General features: G+C 51.4%; 2 protein-coding genes across 2 annotated transcripts; both read right to left on the reverse strand.

The window, feature by feature from the left end:
• Positions 1 to 231: 231 nt before the first annotated feature.
• On the reverse strand, positions 232 to 2135 carry LOC138258911 (histone H1.10-like). Its single transcript, XM_069206234.1, has one exon. The coding sequence runs from the start codon at positions 1346 to 1348 to the stop codon at positions 758 to 760; it is 591 nt and encodes a 196-aa protein (XP_069062335.1). The 5' UTR covers positions 1349 to 2135; the 3' UTR covers positions 232 to 757.
• An 8407-nt stretch (positions 2136 to 10542) lies between these two features.
• Positions 10543 to 12462, reverse strand: LOC138258912 (histone H1.10-like). The gene has a single exon (XM_069206235.1). It carries the CDS (start codon positions 12333 to 12335, stop codon positions 11730 to 11732), a length of 606 nt encoding a protein of 201 aa, XP_069062336.1. The 5' UTR covers positions 12336 to 12462; the 3' UTR covers positions 10543 to 11729.
• Positions 12463 to 13595: the final 1133 nt, after the last annotated feature.

Raw genomic sequence — 13595 nt, forward strand, 5'->3', positions numbered from 1 at the left:
AATTACTTTTTATAGTCGTTGCTCAGAAACCATTGTTCTTTCCGTAAAGAAAGGACATCCCGACAGGGACCAGTTTCAAAGCCCGTTTTTGATCGATGACTGCCGGCTCGGAGACTTGCTCCGATGAAAGCCCCGCCAGGCACCCACTAACATTTGCTACCAACCAAAACAGCCGTGCCAAAAAGTATTTGCAGTATGAGAACTAGCAGCATAATCTACGCGACACTGTGCTTTTAAATAAAGGGTTTATTAAATGAAGAATATCATAACAAACGGGGTTGTATTCATATTAAAAGATTATATTCTGTAGCTCGGATTCATTAAAAAAATAAGAGCGATGCGTTAGTACAAGATACGAGAACTTACATAAAATAAAACCCCGGTAAGAGGAAGTCACTTGTTAAGCGCGGGAAGGCGTTAAGGATTTCATAAGCCAGTTCTGATATAAACATGGCGAGTCTTTCACTGCAACAGGGGACGGCAGAGCTCGGCCTGTGGCCAGTGAGCTGGCAGGGACATAAAGCCAAGTATTTTATATGGTCATTAAAACGGGGTCGCTATTGTTGGATGTGGCTCTTGAGCAGTGGATGCTTAGTGGAAAGGTCAGCCATGCATTCAATAAAATGTAAGCATCTCCAAGCACTGAGAGTAGAATGCAATCCGGGGTCATCCAGACCTAGAAAAAAATCACGCCCCAGGTCTTCCAACTCTAGAAAACAGAAGGTGGTGGTCACGACTCAAAAGTCAAACGCAGCTCCTACGCCTTCCCGACTCTGGGCTTGGCCGCCCTCTTCACCTTCTTAGCTGCCAGGGACGCCCCCTTCTTGTGGCTTTTCTTGGGGGTGATCCCAGCGGGCTTGGCTTTCTTGGGGCTCTTCTGGAGGGTGGGGGGCTTGGCTTTCTTGGGGCTCTTCTGGAGGGTGGGGGGCTTGGCTTTCTTGGGGCTCTTCTCGGGGGAGGAGGGCTTGGCTTTCTTGGGGGCGGAGGGGCTCGCCGCCTTGGTGGCCCCCTTTTTCTTGCCCTCCAGCTTCCCGCGGTTGAGCTTGAAGGACCCGTTGGCCCCCGTGCCCTTGACCTGCAGCAGGGTGTCGTTCTGCAGTAGCGCCTTGATGGAGTAGCGCAGGTAGGTGCGGCCGTTCTGCTGGTCGAACCAGGGCACCTTCTTGGCCTCGTTGAAGACCCGGGCCAGCGAGGACCCGTTCCTCTCGCCCAGCCTGCGGACGGTGTCGATCACCAGCTGGCTGTAGCGGCCCGGCTGGCTCTTCTTCTTAGCCGGGGAGGCGCCTCCTTTGGCTTTCTTGCTGGCGGGGGCTTGCTTGGGGGCGGTTTCCTGTGCCACGGTGGCCATGGTCGGGGTGGAGATGCGGCGGTGCCTCCTGCACAAGTGGTTTTCCTGGAGCTCCCTTGGGGGTCTGAGGCTGCCGACTGAAGTGTCTTGATGTCTGGTTTACCGCAGTACAGGTCTGGAATCCCTGCGCCTCGGTATTTTTGGGGTACCGCCTAAGGGCCCCACGGTCTCGGAGGTGGCACCGTGCCTCAGACTGGCTGTGGCGTCTCCAGTGGTCCTCCCAAGCCGGGCTGCGCTTTCCTGTCCTCTAGTGGTTCTCCTCAGACTCACCTTCCTCCTCCCTCAGGCTCAGAGGTGGCCTCCGGTGGTCCTCCACAGGTCCGCTGTGGCCACTCCAGTGGACCTCCCGATGCGCCCTTTACTCTCCTCAAGCTCCGCTGTGGCGCCTCCGGGGGTCCTCCTCAGGCCCCGCTGTGGCGCCTCCGGTGGTCCTCCACAGGTCCGCTGTGGCCACTCCAGTGGACCTCCCGATGCGCCCTTTACTCTCCTCAAGCTCCGCTGTGGCGCCTCCGGGGGTCCTCCTCAGGCCCCGCTGTGGCGCCTCCGGTGGTCCTCCACAGGTCCGCTGTGGCCACTCCAGTGGACCTCCCGATGCGCCCTTTACTCTCCTCAAGCTCCGCTGTGGCGCCTCCGGGGGTCCTCCTCAGGCCCCGCTGTGGCGTTCCAGTGGTCCTCGGGTTCACCTTCCTCCTCTCTCGGCCTCCTGCCTCCGACTGAGCCCTGCCCAGCGCCTCGGCTCCTTTTATAGGCCGCCTGCGGACCGCGTTGAGAACAACAACAGTGGCGCACGCCGCGCGCAGCCACTTGTGTTTCTTCCACCCCCTTCACCCCGCTCTGCCCCCGCCACAGCGCCCCCTCCGGCCGCCCCGGCGGGTGGGGTCCGTGCTGCGGGTGCAGCCCTGCACATGGGGGCCCCACCCTTGAGTATGGGTGCCTGAGGAGCTCCTTAAAAGTGGGGTTAACTGGCACCACCCCGGGCTCTCGGGAGGGGGGCGCCTATTTGGGGGCAGATATTTAACGAACTGCCCTCCTGCTGGTGGCTCTGGGACCGGTACGTGGAAGAAGAGGCTGCCAGAGGGAGGTGGATGTTGTCTGGGGTCCTCTGGCGAGGTCCACTGAGAGATAGAAGGAGTTTAGTTTATCACAACTAACACACTGACAGCCACTCACGTGATACCCAGAGCTGTCCTTGTTCAGAGCACCCAACTTGCTGCCAAAATCCTGGACCAAAATCAAAGCTAGCCTTCTACAGGGCACTGTGGTCCCTCTCGCCTTCTCGCACTTTCCACAATAACATCAACATTCTTCCGTGTCTAGATCGGTTATTGTCCTGTGTGGCACGAACACACGTTATAAGGACTGAGTCCTTCTCCCTAAATTCATCCCTCATGTGTTGCATTTTAATAGATTCCCTACTTTGCATTGCATAAAATGCTCAGTGACACTTGTACTATGTGCACTCTCCCATCCTCTGCCTAGTGATGCATTTGCTCGTAGTTGGACTGTCTCTTCTACATGCCAATGACGTACCTGTGCTTCATAGCATCTCGCTCTCTTGCTCAAACCATTGGTGCAGTTGTTTGGATAACATGACAGTTATATCCCTCCCAGAGGTTGTCATAGAGATTCTGGTTCTCCACAGCAGAGGTTGACGAGCCACTGACAGCTCAACCAGGGTGCATGGCTCTTGTAGAGAGCCACCCAGGCTCTCCTATACTTTGTTGCCCTAACCGTGAGATGTCCGGAGGGGAGGCTATAAAATAAAGTGGTGCCAGACTCTCGTGGTTCTTTAGCACTAACAAGCACCAACGCTGTGTCGCAGTTTGTTTATGAGTGCTAATGGCCTGGCCCTAGGACGCAATACTCACCTCGCACCTCTCCATTGGCGACGAGGCGGAGCACCATCCACCCATCCCATGCACGCGGGTGCCACCTCTCACCAGTGGGAGGGCATCCACAAGCTGCAGCTCACCCGCAGTGCAGCCAGCTCCTTCCGACAGCCCCCATCGGCGGCTCGCAGGCACCGGGACGGTGCATCATCTCCCCGGCACAGGGAAGATGGCTTGCACAGGTGGGGTCACAGCACGAGGGCCCGAGCCTTGCGCGCACGACCTGGGCTGCCGGCGTATAGTCGGCAGCCGAGTGAGAGAACCGCTGTTCCCACAAGGACCCCAGAGCTGCCCAGCCTACAGTGACACGCAGCCTCATCTGGAGAGCCCTGCCATGGGCACGTCCTGACTGCCAGCGGAAAATCCCTCACAGGCCCTCACACATTGAGGAAGGCCTCCCGGATCCTGCGTCACCGTCTCTCCCATGTGACAGCTGTCCAGACTCAAGGTGCCAGAGGCTGAACACCCCCAATACTGGAAGAGGGCAAGAGACACTCCAAGTGGGCAGGCTCTTCAGTGGTTCACCTGTAAAGGGGTGCAGAGATCCGTTTTTTTCCCAAGACCTGTGGAAAATAATACTATGAGGACTCCTTTTTCAAAGAAAGGGAAGCTGAGAGAACAAGGGACAGCAAGCCAGACCCAGCGTAGAACCATGAGCTCACCGCCCAACGCCGATAACCACCACCCAGCGCACAATCCGGGGACGCATTTGGCTGTCACTGCGCTACCCCCATTTAGCCAGCTAGCAGATCCTGTCACAGCTGCACCCCGACGGCACCACTGGCTCGGCAAGTTGAAGCACTATTTCAGAGCCACATGAGAGATTGATGGGGCGGTGCAAAGATCCCTCATGCTGCATTTTCGGGGCGACAAGCTCTACAACTTGTTTGAGACGTTGCCAAACACTGGCAGTGACCATGACTTTGACACAGCGGTTGATGCTCTAAACAGGTATTTCGACCCGCAGCTTAACCCGGACTATGAGAAGTTTCAATTGCGGCAGGCCCAGCAAACGGACACAGAATTGGTGGACATATTTTATGCGTGCCTGCGCAAGCTGGCAAGCACCTGCACAGGCATCAACCAACATGAGGAGATAAGAGCACAGATAATACAGGGATGCCGCTCAAAGCTACTATGCAAGCTGATCTTGCGACAACCCAGCATATCGCGTGATGAAATACTCATCCTTGCGAGGTCACACAAACTGTCCAATAGTCGTGCGGGGGACATGGCAGCTGCCCTAGTGCGGTCAACCCTGGCGCCGGGAGAAGTCAAACAGGGCCCAGTGAAAGAACAACAAGTCAACGCCATTCAGGGATGCCAAAACCCACTGCGACTGGCTTGACCCCCAAGAATGGAGGAGAAAGGGTTAAGGAACTGCATTCTCAACCAACAAATACTGGTAGGATGCCCAACAAAGAGCAAAAGCGGCTCCAAACGTGGTAAGCCAAACCAATTTTGCTAGGGTCTGCTGGAGAGGGTGTCCTAGAAATGGGACCACATCTGTAAGAAGGGCAGTGGTGAAACAAGTAACACCAGCCAAAGACACAGGGGCAGCAGCAGGAGACACATACCCAAGTGCTACCCCGTACGAAGACGGGGAGATATTCCTCGTCTTGTTTTCCAACAGATCAGACCAGAGACAGCGACCGCCACACATGTGTACCATAACCGTTAACGACACGCCAGTGACCGTGCTCATAGACACGGGGGCATCGGTAAACATCATGGACGTGGGGCAATACAGCAAGATATCTCCCCCACCAGAACTCAAACTGTGCTGTACCAAGATATACACCTATGGGGGCATAGACCCGCTACATCTGCAAGGGGCGATTGAGGTTACCGTCGGCAGTGAGTGCCACTCAACATGCACCAAACTCCACATGGCAGAAGGCAAGAAAGGAAACCTCCTAGGATGCCACACGGCTGTAAACCTGGAGCTAGTGTTCTTCACTCGCCAAGTCCATGACTCCCACGCAGAAGCAGTGCTGGGCTTCCCAAAACTCTTTCGAGGGCTAGGGAAGCAGACAGGAAAACAGTTCCACCTACATGTCGACCCAGCGGTAAGACGCACAGCTTTAAGAAACCGGCGGGTGCCTTTCCACCTAAGGCTCCAGGTGGATCCTTCTCCGCGGACAGCTTTTGGTGATACGCCAAGTGTTGGAGTTGGCACATCAGGGACATCAAGGGACAGTGAAGACCAAAGCCCACCTAGGCGGCAAAGTATGGTTCCACAGAATGGACGCCTTGGTGAACGAACTAGTGAGAAGATGCCACCCATGCGCCATCACCACCCAAGACCCGGCTCCCGCTCCGGTGGTAACAGAACCGCCAAGTACCCGACCTTGGTCCCGGATAAGCCTGGACTTTGGTAGTTTCCCAGATGGCAGGTTGACAGCTCATGCACCCAGTTCCCCATGGTGGAACTGGTGGTGTCCACTGGATTTGAGCATGTCCGTTCTGCTCTGGAGAAGACGTTCGCCCTCTTGGGGTTGTCTGATGGGATAAGAAAAGACAATGTCCTCCATTCCACGGCCAGGAATTTCAGGACTATCTTTGCTCACTGGCCATAGTGCATTGGCAAATCACCCCTCAATGGCCCCCGGCGAACGGGGATGTTGAACGATTCATGGGGACTGTGAACCGTGCCCTACGAATTGGGGTGGATCGACAAGAGGCCGCCGAGTTGTGCCTACACATGTTGCTGAGGGTCTATCGGCAGGCGCCCCATGGCACCACTGGGTGCGCCCTGGCAGCTTTGATGTCCAGGTAACCTCCCCAAGACTGCATACCAGTGGGCGATTAATGGCGACCAGCTGCCTTGGATGTGTCCAAGACACAGCAGAAGTGAGAACGGACCAATGAGAAGAGAAGAGCAAAACACCCCGACCTATGTGTGGGAGAGTCAGTCATTCTAAAGGACCCCCATTCAGGGTGCATATTATATTAGACCCCCATTAGGCAAATCAGTATTTAACTTAAAATAAAAAGTGCATCTACTTTGGTTCTTCAAGGCAAGTTGTGCACAAATCCATCAAGGGGGGGACTGTGCTCCGATTGTGCGGCCTCCACAGAAAAAAAATATATATTGCGGCCTCCATTAAATAACACTGCACTGAACACAGTGAAGGGAAAAATAAAAAGAACAAACATTGGCAAGGCCAATTGATCTGGCCTATGTGAGATGTATTTGCTGTATACAATTTTTTTTTTTTTGCACAGCTGCTGTGCAACATGGTTGAAAGTAAGAAAAATAAAAGAGCACAGCACTTTTTCAAAAAATGTCCAGCCATGCTGTACAGCAGCTGCTGTGCAACATGTTGAAAAGTTTTTTTTTAAAGTGCTATGACACATCAGCGCTCCAAGTCACATTTCTTTTTACTTTCAGGCATGTTTCAGAAGCTGCTGTGCAACATGGCTGAAACCTAAAAAAATAAATGCTGTGATGAGGTCAGTGCTGCTCTCGTCATAGCACTTTTTTATTGCTGGTTGGAGGATGGGGGCAACAGAGGGAGGATGCGAGTTGGGATGCAGCTCTTACAACAGAGGGATGGGACACTTACAACCGACAGATGGGAAAGCAAGAGGGGAGAAGAAATGGTACTGGAATCACAGCGCAAGCAGCAGATGGGCACTAATTAAGTTGAATCAATCTGAGCTTGGTCCATGCTTCATAAAAAGGAAAAGTGATGTTAGCCCTGCTCTGACCAGTCAGGAGATACGGGTAGGCTGCAACCTCCTTTTTTTGTACACAATAGCCTCACAAATGAAAGTTCATGCGCTGTCACAGGAAAGACCAAAAAACTTGCCAGGATGAGCTATTCAGACATGGACTGGGACACTAGAAAGCTCTGCTATAAGTTGGAGAGAAATACCATGGCATGGACATGGAGAGTAAGGGAAACAGTCACGAGAGACAGGTGTAAAAGAGGGCCAGCGAGACTGAGAGGTAGTACTGTAAAGACAGTGTGGGGGTAAGTACATGATGGTCTGAGGTGGAGATAGAAAATTAAGACAAACACAAGGCTAAGAAGAACGTGGATACAGCTCCAAGAGGGCAAGCAGACTGAGAGAAACATGAGGATGAGGAGTCTGTTAGTAAAGGAGAAGAAGGGAAGGGGGGGCAGGCCCGAGAGTGCTGATGCATTGAAAGAAACTCAAGGGTATTGCAATAAGCAGGAAGTTAGGGGAAGATACCCCCTGGAGTACAAAGCAGTTGAAATGAAAGAAACAGCAGGGTAAGAAAACAGACAGCCAGGCAGAGATGGGAAAGGAAGTCCTTTTGGGACAAAACAGAGGGACCAAAAGAAACAGCAAGATGAGGAGAAACACCTCCGGAAAGATATATGGACAGAGAGGGTAGACAGCCCACAAGAGGGGGCAGAGAGCCTGAAAGAAACAGCAAGGTAAGAAAAGAGACAGCCGGACAGAGATGGGTTGTTGATGGTCCAGGGAGGACATGGCCTCGCAGTTCGGGCTGGGCCGTTCCCATGGGGAACAGAGTCAAGACTGATTTGCATAGGGGGTTGGGTCCAAACTGAGATGACATGGTGAGCAAAAGAACATGGGGTGGAATGTTACCCTGAGCAATTGCCAGTGGTAAGACTTATTGCCAGCATCCTTCCCATAATTCATTTTAAAACAAATAGCTCCAAGTATTGGCACTTCACCACAAAATTGTTTATCTCCCATACACCCTATGTGTTATTTGAAAGGGCAATTGGCGTAGGACACAAAAGCACCCCTTGTAGCTTGTTCTCCTAGAGTAAAACTCAGAATTTGTTCTGCTTTTATTGCTTAGACGCTTTCAATACTAAACACTTGATGGGAGTGTCTTCTTTGCATCAGCGAGGAAATATTGTATAACAGAAATTTGTTAGAAAAATAAACGAGACGCTCAGACAATTTCCACCAGTTTGCGAAGCTGCACTTTCTGGCAAGGTGTTCTTTGGAGAGCTTCCCTTGCCTTTGAGGTCTCAAAAAAACAGCGCAAAGAAATCTAAAAGATTTCTTTGCATCATTTTTTTCTGCACTTTTAACGCCTGCTCAGAGCAGGCATTAAAAGAGGCCACACCTTTGTTTACAATGGGCCCCTATGTACTGTTCAGGGTTAGCTCCAAAATGTTGGGGCTAACCCTGAACAGTACATCAACAGCATCAGAAATTTTAACACTATTGCCCCCTATCCCGCGCCATGGTATTTTAAAAATGGCGCACACATGGTGGCGGAAGGGGGTGCAAGAAAAGTGGCGCTACCTGTAATGTAGCACCACTTTTCATAACTCTGGCCCATAGTTTGTTGCCGTTCAGGAAAAAATCATGATCTTTCTGCACCCGCAAGGCCTTTGCCTCACTTAAACTTGTGGTGCCTAACATAGGTCCAGGAGGGCTGGGCCTATGCCCCGTCTTGAGAATATACTCTTAAGATAACTTTACATACAATGAATGGAACTTATTTCCTAAATTCGTGGTTATTTTAGAAAGCTGGGGGCATATTTACAATATTATGGCACAGGGAAGTGCTGCAAGGGGTCTTGCTGCGCTGCCCTGCGTCAAAAGGAAAGGAATGTCCTGTACATGACACATTCCTGCCCCTTAATTTTGATGCACATATAGCAGCAAGAAGCCTTGCGGTGCTGCCCGCACCAAAATATGGTTACTGTGCCCCAGGTGTGGCCCAGCCTTCTGGACCCAAGTTGGAATCCCTGCTTTAAAGTTTATGGCACAAACAAATGCAGCCCTGCTAGCACCCACTTGCTTGTTTCTTTTCCAAAGTCTCCCTCCACCCAGCATTTATACCCATATAGCCGCACAGCACAAGTGCAGATTTCAACACATCCTTATATGTACTCAATATTTTCTGGACCCCATTTTACAGACCAAGAGGGCACTTTGTAAACTCTTATAATGTAAATCACTACGTGACTATAAAAAGTAATGGTCTCTCATATACGTGCAAATGTGTCTCTTTATGGCAGCATGTTTTCTTTCCTGGGCTGCTCCTCAGAGGTTACAAAGACACATCAAGGCCTGCATTGTGGTTTTGTTAAATAAATCTTTAAAAAATATGGTGTGTCGCCCTTTCTACATATCAGGATGCCCTTGAGGATGTCCCAGGGCACAGCACTCTTGAGGCTCAGTGCTGATGGATCACCTGGGTAGAGGAGGGGTTTCCTGGACATATGAACACTGGTCTCTCTCTCTCTCACACACACACACACACCTCTGCCCATTTGGATGCCCTGAAGGGCAAATGGGAGAAGTAGCTGGGCCCAGCTGACGATGCGGACTGAAAGGATGCTTCTATGATCACACTTTGGCGATTTCGGCACAGCTCTGTCTCGTACAATTCAAATATCTACATCAGGCACACCTCACACCTTATCGTCTCTTGAAGGCCTGGGTGTGCCTATCACCCTATGTCTGCACTGCCAGAGCGCATGGGGGACTTTTACCACATGGTATGGACCTGCGCGGTCACACAGAACTTTTGGTCCTGTATCCTCTCCATACTGTCAAGGGTGGTGGGATAACAGCTCACTCCTAACCCTAGACTTGCATTATTAGGTATCAGGGAGAAAAGGTGCAAGTGTCTAAACGAGTGAAAGATTGCAGAAGAAAGTAGTCTGAAGGAAAGAACAGGAATGAGAGAATGTTAAGAAGTATTGACAAAGACAACAGATATGGATAGTTTAAGGTGTATGTCCTATGTCGTGCCTGAATGGAATAATAGATAGCACAAAGAGTGATACCTAAATGATGGCCAGGCGGACGCTGTATGAAGCACGTTTTTAATATACTTGTTTTTTATGACTCAGCTTTATTTATTAAAGAGCACCAACAAGTCACCCACAACAACCAACCATTTTTGTTCCCAGCGAGCCTATGCTGTAGGAGACACGTCCTCTCATCTGCTCAGCTAGTCTTTAACTCTCCTTTTCAGCATGTACATTCTTTCAGCTACTTCACGAAACACAATCCATCCACTTGCCTTTGATCACGGCATTTTCTTTTCCACTGTCAGTATCTGAACACCACTTTCACAAACTGTACTATAAAAAAAAAAAACAATTACAACAGTCACATATGTGACACTCGCTGTGAATTCTCCAAGGACTGAATGTGCATGTTCAACATCTGGAAAAAGCAATACCCCTATGGAATGCAAGATTAAGTAAAACATATATATGAACACAGACTGCATTACGGCCATGAATTACATTAAGGATTTTTAAATCAATTATGTGAAATCGATCAGTGATTTGACTATAGAGTACAGGACAGAAAATACAATAGAGATTCAACTCAAAGTCAGTTTTAATTACTGAAGCGTCTGAGACCCAGCAAGACCCATCCCACTTAAGACATGGACAGCGACTTCAGTTAAAATTCCGAAGTCTGAATTAAACCAATTGCTTTTAATTAAAATGAAAATTAGTAACCACGCATATCAACCTCTGGGTGCCTTTAACTCACATGCCCCTTAGCTGTTCTCTTTTGCTTCTCTGCACAAGTAGATTTTCGCAAGGGATGTGAATGAAGATATAAGAAATTGGACTGTTAAACAGCCCTAATAACATGCGATGAACCGCATTTTCGAAAAGATTCAAGGAAGCCATCTGGTTGCTAGGAGCAACTGCAGAGGTTGCACTGCAAGTATGAAGATGATGCAATATGGATACGTAAATCGGTCATTGTCACTGAAATGGAGCATTAGATGTTGGCAATACCTTACAAACGTGACATTTAAAACAAAAACACAAGGCTTTGGTGGACATTTAAGAAAAGTCGGATAAAATATTATTTTGGCAGTTAATTCTCGGTCATCCGTTCGAATAAAGCCATGCGCTGAACCCATTTCCAACACTACGAGTAAAACTACCTGCAACTACAACTACCCCTCGGGTGCAATCATGGTAAAAGCTTTATTTTGTTAAACACATAACTCTATGGTAGGTTCACATGTTTAATTCAAGCTTGTCACATCGACATCTGGGATGTCTCGGAATGTACACCTGGAGAAAAAAAAAAAAGCACAAGCAATCACTGATCACAGGTACAAACAAACAGTGCTCTCGTAGCAGGCGCTGGACAGTCGCGCGGGCTGGTCGCCATGGGAACGGAGGCCACACGCGGTGTCCAGGTGCCAATTCTGGCCCGTCCCTGCACGGCCTATGAGAGGGGGCGAGCGCCACTGCGCCACGCCCACAATGGGATGACAGCCAATGGGAGGGGCGGCGATTGTTCTTAAAAAGCCAGACCAGAGCAGGGCTGGGCAGAGCTCCTCTGGTCCACAGAGGAGGAGCTTTTGCCACCTTAGTGCACGATTATTTGTCAACAAGAGTACTTCAACCGTTGCAGTAAACTAATGTTTAAAAATAAAAAAGGTGGGCGGAAGCGGGCTTCGCATGCCGAGCCCGGGGGTGGGCACCATATACCAGTCATTACATCATCACGTTAGCAAAGTCCAGATAGTCAGGGCACCATCAGGCCTTCTTGGACTTGGGCATCTTGAGCATGCCAACCTTGGCAGACTTCTCCTTCTTGCTGGACTTTTTCTTGTGGCTCTTCTTGGGCGGGGAGGCGGCGGGGTCGGGCAGCTGTTTCTTGTGGCTCTTCTTGGGCTCGTCGCCCGAGGGCTGCTTCTTCTTCTTGTGGCTCTTCTTCTGGGGGCTGGGCGGGGACTTGGGAGCTGCGGGCTCGGCGTGGCCCTCCAGCTTCCTGCGGTTGAGCCTGAAGGACCCGTTGGCCCCCGTGCCCTTGACCTGCAGCAGGGTGTCGTTCTGCACCAGCGCCTTGATGGAGTAGCGCAGGTAGGTGCGGCCGTTCTGCTGGTCGAACCAGGGCACCTTCTTGGACTCGTTGAAGATCCGGGCCAGCGAGGACCCGTTCCTCTCGCCCAGCCTGCGGATGGTGTCGATCACCAGCTGGCTGTAGCGGCCCGGCTGGCTCTTCTTGCTTTTCTTCTTCTTTTTCTTGGGCAGCGAGGCGGCCGGCGCCTTGCGGCTCTGCTTCGGTTGCTCCTCGTCAGACACGTCAGTGTCCTCGGAGGATGACGGCGACAGGTCGTCGTCCTCGTCCCGGTGCATCATTCCGTCGTCAAGAACGGTGAGGGTGAAAAAAAAGATCTGTCGAAAATTCCTGTCAGCTCGCTCTACTTTAACGAGCGCCTTCCCTCCCTGCCTCAGCCGATGTTTCCCGCTCGGCCGCTTCCCTCAGACTGAGCTCCGCCCTCCTCACCGCTCCTTTTATAGGCCGCCGGCGGACCGCGTTGAGAACAACAACAGTCGCAACCGCCGCGCGCAGACACTTGTGTTTCTTCGACCCCTTTCTAACGGCTCTTCCCCCGCCGCAGCGCCCCCTCCGGCCGCCTCGGCGGTCGGGGTCCGCGCCGCGGGCGGGGCCCTAAAAAACGAGACGCCCCTCGCCCGCCTGGGTGCCCAGGAAGCCCCCCAAAAGCGAGTTTTGAGGCGAGCACCCCGGGCTGCCGTGGCAGCTGAGGAGGGGGGCGGCCTAGTTAGGGCGGTTTGTCGGGCCGCGGAGGGTCTCTCAGGGGGAGCGGGCCTCGTGGGCGGGTGCGGAAGAGCGCGGGGGTGCGGGCCGTGGCCGGGAGAGGGGCGCGCAGGCCCGGGGTGCCGAGTTAATACCACTTTGGTTTGTTGTAACTAACACACCGGCTGCCATCACGTGGTAGCCGAAAGAGCTGAGGGGGGCCAGGCGGATCCGAGCCACATCGGGGTGTGGGGGGCCCCGCCGCCTCCGAACTGACACAGCCCGCCCACACCCCGGCTCCTGCTGCCGGCTGGGGAAAATATTTGTGTTTTTCAGGAGAAAATGACGTTATTTTCGGTATCACATTTTTTCTATGCAGAATGCGAGCCTGCCAAAAATGTATGACTATGAATTTGAGAGCAGCCCAAATAAAATTCCTCCTTAAACATATTTTCCTGAAACGACAATATTTAAAACAAGAATTTGCAATGCAATGGGTCTCGCATGTGCTCGAGTTAGAGCTATTAGCGTTGTAAACTCCTAACTGGACTTTTCTTGCCACATAAATTGAAAATAAAAAGTAACACAGTTTCACATAAGCGAGCTGATTCAAAACGCTGCGCCATGAGTGTGAAGGAGACACACAAAAGGAAAAACAAGTTCGCCCGCAGTAAAATGTATCTGCAATAGTGCAATTATACATGAACAGGTTCGATGTCCAAGGCGGTAACCAAACCACCCAAGAAGGGACAAGCGTAAAGCATTTACCAATGATAACAAAGGATTTTTGAAGGGCAAGCCCATGAACAAGCGATAGTGATGGGCGTGAGGTTGATGTGGTTAAAATCCCAAATAGATAA

The sequence above is a fragment of the Pleurodeles waltl genome, chromosome 9 (assembly GCF_031143425.1).
Source record: "Pleurodeles waltl isolate 20211129_DDA chromosome 9, aPleWal1.hap1.20221129, whole genome shotgun sequence".
Taxonomy (NCBI): domain Eukaryota; kingdom Metazoa; phylum Chordata; class Amphibia; order Caudata; family Salamandridae; genus Pleurodeles; species Pleurodeles waltl.